At 31.7% G+C, this 4,836-nt stretch overlaps 2 protein-coding genes across 2 annotated transcripts in view; one reads left to right on the top strand and one right to left on the bottom strand.

Moving 5' to 3' along the window:
• Positions 1 to 1,513: 1,513 nt before the first annotated feature.
• On the bottom strand, positions 1,514 to 2,716 carry LOC105618323 (pleckstrin homology domain-containing family J member 1-like). The gene is made up of 2 exons (XM_012199865.1): positions 2,626 to 2,716; positions 1,514 to 1,989 (listed from the first exon to the last, which is right to left on the bottom strand). Exons 1-2 carry the CDS (start codon positions 2,714 to 2,716, stop codon positions 1,514 to 1,516), a joined length of 567 nt encoding a protein of 188 aa, XP_012055255.1.
• Positions 2,717 to 3,717: 1,001 nt separating this feature from the next.
• The window catches only part of LOC105618322 (DNA repair protein RAD52 homolog), a 1,890-nt gene continuing 771 nt past the window's right edge, over positions 3,718 to 4,836 (top strand). Inside the window, exons 1-4 of the mRNA XM_012199864.1 lie at positions 3,718 to 3,756; positions 3,864 to 4,011; positions 4,233 to 4,381; positions 4,456 to 4,705. Of these exons, the coding sequence (XP_012055254.1) occupies positions 3,718 to 3,756; positions 3,864 to 4,011; positions 4,233 to 4,381; positions 4,456 to 4,705 (586 nt within the window). The remainder of the gene's footprint in view (positions 3,757 to 3,863; positions 4,012 to 4,232; positions 4,382 to 4,455; positions 4,706 to 4,836) is intronic.

The raw sequence follows: 4,836 nt of genomic DNA, 5'->3' as shown, positions 1-4,836 counted from the left end.
GTGTGTGTGTGTGTGTGTGTGTGTGTGTGTGTGTGTGTGTGTGTGTGTGTGTGTGTGTGTGTGTGTAGTTACATATATTATAGATTTTCCTAGTATTTTGTATTTATTTTTTAAGAATTAGGGGGAGGCCCAGTTTTAACCATTTTTTTGTTTAATTTCTGTTACCAAAATATTTCCATTTATATATCTTAATTTACTTAGCAAGTTTTCGAGAATCTTGAAAGACGTTTTTCAATGCTTGTTGACTTATTTATTGATTTGTTTATAAATTTGCAGAAGATATCTAGCACGGCTCGAATAACATTAATATTATATCTATTATTTAAATTTACATTATTTTTTTTACACTTTTCATGAAGTTGAAATATAATGAATTTTGTGCATTTTTATCATTTATTGTAAGACATAATATTTCTTGTCATATGTGTAAAATAAATATAAACGAACAATGTGTAACATACATGATGGTATTGTAAGTTTTTGTTTTTTGGATTTCACATTAAAAAAATACACAGGATTTATAAAAATACGTTTATTTTTTCCATTACAAACTTTCCAATTAATGTTATCATTAAATTTTATTAGAGATAAAAAATTGAGTATTTTTTTTCGCGAATGAATACTTTACCGAATTTATGCAGAGGTAGAGGAACGAATAGCGAATAAATATAAATAAACAAAATTTGTCTTATTAATTGTATCTATAACGTACTATCGTCTAGTCAATGTTAACATGCATTTAGTTATCAAAACTAAGCATACATTAGCATAAATTACTAAGTATACTAATATATTCATATAACTTTTACAATATGATTATAAATATAAGATGTTCATATCGTTGTATGTTACTTGCACATATTTTACATCTATCATGCTATCTTCTTATTATTCCTCATATATCTTAACTTTTCTATTCTAATGTGACTTATAGGATGGAATTCATAGATGTTGCTCAAGATTCAACATTACTTAAACGAGTGCTTGAAATGTCATGAACCAATCAGAGAGCCATATTAGCATCTTAAGACATTGCTTGAGATGATCTTGAGATTAAAAACGAACTATGGATATCGGCCTCTGTCATGTTAGAAAAAAAATAACTTTCTTGTAAAAATTTTTTTTCTAATTCTTTTCTGAATTTTACATATATTTTCAATATTATTAATTTTCAATATTATTAAAATAAAATCATTATTATATAAAATTAATTACTTTATCTGCAATAATTCTATTTTCCTTTGCATTCTGTCTTGCATGTAATATAGATTCTATGCAGTATATTATGTTACATTATTATAAAATATAAATTATTAAAGCTTGTACATACTTATTGAACTTGCATCTTAAAACTCGCTTGCATATGGCAGTTTTGCGCAACTTTCTTTCATCGACAATATATATATATATACATACGCATATTTCTTCAAAATATAAATTTGATAATGTAATTTTTTATAATTACATCATTTAAAAAATTAAATTTTAATTTGTCTAAAATTATTCCTCTGTATTAAAGATCTATCAGATTAACTTCCCTCGTTATTGTGTTCAATGTAGGTGCGACTGACGTTGTGAATGAACGTACATGAGATCTGAAGCTGGTAGCAGGTTCCCAAGCTTCATCTCGCACTACACCCTGATTTCTGGGATACATAAGTAGCGGGTCTTTCCCTGTCTTTTTACACAATCTTTCTTGAAGCATGATCAGGCGAGATCTCCAATATTCATAGCTTGCTTGTTTAAGTGCATTTATCCACTGCTCCACTTGAGACTCTGATCGACCACTTAATATATGCCGCTTCTCTGGCTCATCACGAAACGAGATGCTGAACGCAAATGCTCCCTCTGATGAATTATCTATATTAATGTTGTAATTTTCTAAAACGATGACCCCAGCAGGTTGCCTCCTATCGATATGTCCCAAGTCATTGATATTGAAATAAAATAATAGATTATACCGCAGCTTGAACCATTTTTCTTTGAATACTGGAAGCAAATATAATAATAAATATCAGATACATGTTAATCATTTACTCTAAATATCTAGAATTGTGAATACATCTTTTAATTCTTTCCTTCAACTGATATTAATTTTCTTGCAAAACTATAAAATGTACTATTAAGAATTAAGGCTAGAAAACTTTATAATCAATCATTAAAAAAAACTAGTTTACTATATATAAAATGTTATACAGATTATTGATGTATAATATATAAATGTCTTTCTTTGTTTCGATCAAAAAAGATTTATTTCAAGTATTTCAGAAGTAATCAAAATTCTCTCACAAGTTTTATTTAATCGTTTCATTTCCTCTAAATTATTTATCGCCTACAATTGCCTTGCAAATGACAATAATAATTGAAAAAAATTTTTAAGTCTAAATTAAAAGTTAAATCTAAAAGTAAACCAAAGAAAGATAATGATGCAATAGCAGCATACAATATTAATTCATATATGTACAATGTAAACTCGTAGAATAATTATAAATTACATAAGCGAAACTCTCTACACAAATAAAATCTATCAAGCGACAGGCAAAGTGACAGATATGACAGCAGATAGGTTAAGATCGTTGTATTACGTAAAACTCACTCAATATTCGCATCTCGTACTAAACTAACCTGACTTATGGGCTCGTTTGTGATTTAGACGTCCCTCCAGGTCCGCGGGTCCAAAGCTCGCTTCCGCGAGTTCTTTGTCATTGAATCTCATGTCAGACTAGGACTTGGACGACGTTGTCGCGTTGTACATACGTGTCACAAGCAGTCACAGGGGTTGTCGCGCCCTGACGAAATATTCCATCTTTGATTCGTCAGTCACATTGATCGCGGCATATCAGGCTGCGAGGATCGCCTCCCACGTCAATCAATCGACATGGGCCGATGGGCGCGCTTTCTCGCGTTCTTCCCCCCGTCTTTGCACGAGTGCTTTCGCTCCTGCGTCGTTTGATAATCGCCAGGAAAAAAATGATCCTCGACACTCCTCGATGATAAGCGTTCCTATCGCGCGATCTCACATACGACGAAACGAGTCAGCCATCCGCGTCATAAATTTTGAAATAACTGGTCGTTCGCCAAAGTTTTCACGTGATTTTTCTAGCTGTATTTTTCGATCGGCAACATAATGTCAACGTTTAATTTAGCTAGTTTGAATCTCAATGCCACGGACGCAGAAGAAATAGCTATAGCTCCGCGTCATTTTATTAATCATTACGTCACAACTCAAAGGCAATGATTATGAAGATGTCTATATATACATGTATATATATTCAGCGAAAAATAATTAAACACGAGAAATTATGCACAATTATTTAGTTTAAATTCTTGCTTTTGGCTGTTAATTAATTGTGATAAAGCTAGGCGACTTCATTTAAACCGCAGTTAATTTTATCGACTATTAATAACTCGTAACGTTTGTAACTCCTGCTATTTTACAAATGTCAATACGTTTTACGTAGAACAATACAAAGGAAACGTTTCCTCGAGTGTTTCCCGTAAAGAATGCCATCAAACGCCATGCCGCCACATTCGACACGATTGATCGATTTTTCTGTCTGCTAGATTATCATTTTTCGAGATTTGGGTTTCCTATTGATGTCTCGTTTCTGAGATCTCTCTCTGTTATTGGTCGATTTATTTCCTGTTTACATTTTCTTGCATGTTCTTAGTTGCTTTCGCGCGCAAAAATTGCGATTTGAAGATTTTGTCGACAATATGTACAATGGACACGAATATCTGTCGTGTATCAAAATCGTGAGTAATCTCACAGATCTTGGCTTGTGACTTTGTAAAATAAAGTAGCAAATAATTGATTTTTTGACTGTGCGAGAGTGATGCCTATAAATGTTTTCGCCTCTCAGAATACTTCAAAACAAATCGCGATGAAGAATACGCACGAAAAGGCAGAATCGATGGATCTAACGGCGGAGCATCGTAATTTAATCTTAACGGCCAATAAGGTTTTCGGAGAAGACAAGTGGAGCCATACTGTTGTGAATCAAACATTAGGTACACTTATTACTATTTCAGGGTGCTTTCCATTTGGTGACAAAAAGTCGACATAAGTATCTTTTATCTTTCATCTTTGTCACTCTCTGAATGTCAAGAAGGATAGAACAATTCTTTTGTCAATTTGTATCATCAAGTGGAAGGCCCATAGTTGAAGAAAATTCTCATAAGTGTAACTAATTTGTCAGATTTATAAAAGTGAGCTCAAATTTATATTATAGATTTTGTCGAAATAATTGGTGCCAAATGTTGTACTGGCTGCGTTAGCTTTGTCAAGGTCCAGCTTGAGAATGGAAATTTTCATGAAGATATTGGTTATTACAGTGCAGAGGAATCCACAAAAGGCTTGTCGATACACAATGCCAGAATTGTATGTGTCAGTCAATTGGAGAACAAAGAAATAGAATATTTTATATTTTGTTAAACATTTATTTCTGTGTGCAGGGTTCTGCTGTAAATGCCTTAAGAAGAGTTCTGTTGTCATTTGGAGACAAAATTGAAAAAGAATTGCAACAGTTACAAAAACAGATTGATTTTAAACAAGCTAATAACATACAAAAAAGTGTGATACAATCAGACGAGCAGATTCCAGATAAATCAAATGTTTCAATTAAAGCACCTGTTTCTTATGTGCAACAAACAGAATGTACGAGTGAATCTCAACCAAATAAAAGTACAAATCAATTAATAAAAGGTTTGTGAGAAATAAGTATATATATATATATATATATATATATATATATATATATATATATAATAAAATAAAAGTAAGTAGTAGTAGTACGTGTAGAGTAGTAGTAATAATACGTAACTAACTTATTAATT

This window comes from Atta cephalotes (assembly GCF_000143395.1).
Source record: "Atta cephalotes unplaced genomic scaffold scaffold00016, whole genome shotgun sequence".
Classification (NCBI taxonomy): Eukaryota; Metazoa; Arthropoda; class Insecta; order Hymenoptera; family Formicidae; genus Atta; species Atta cephalotes.
Note: the sequence above shows the minus strand (reverse complement) of the source record. Positions and strands in the feature narration are given on the sequence as shown.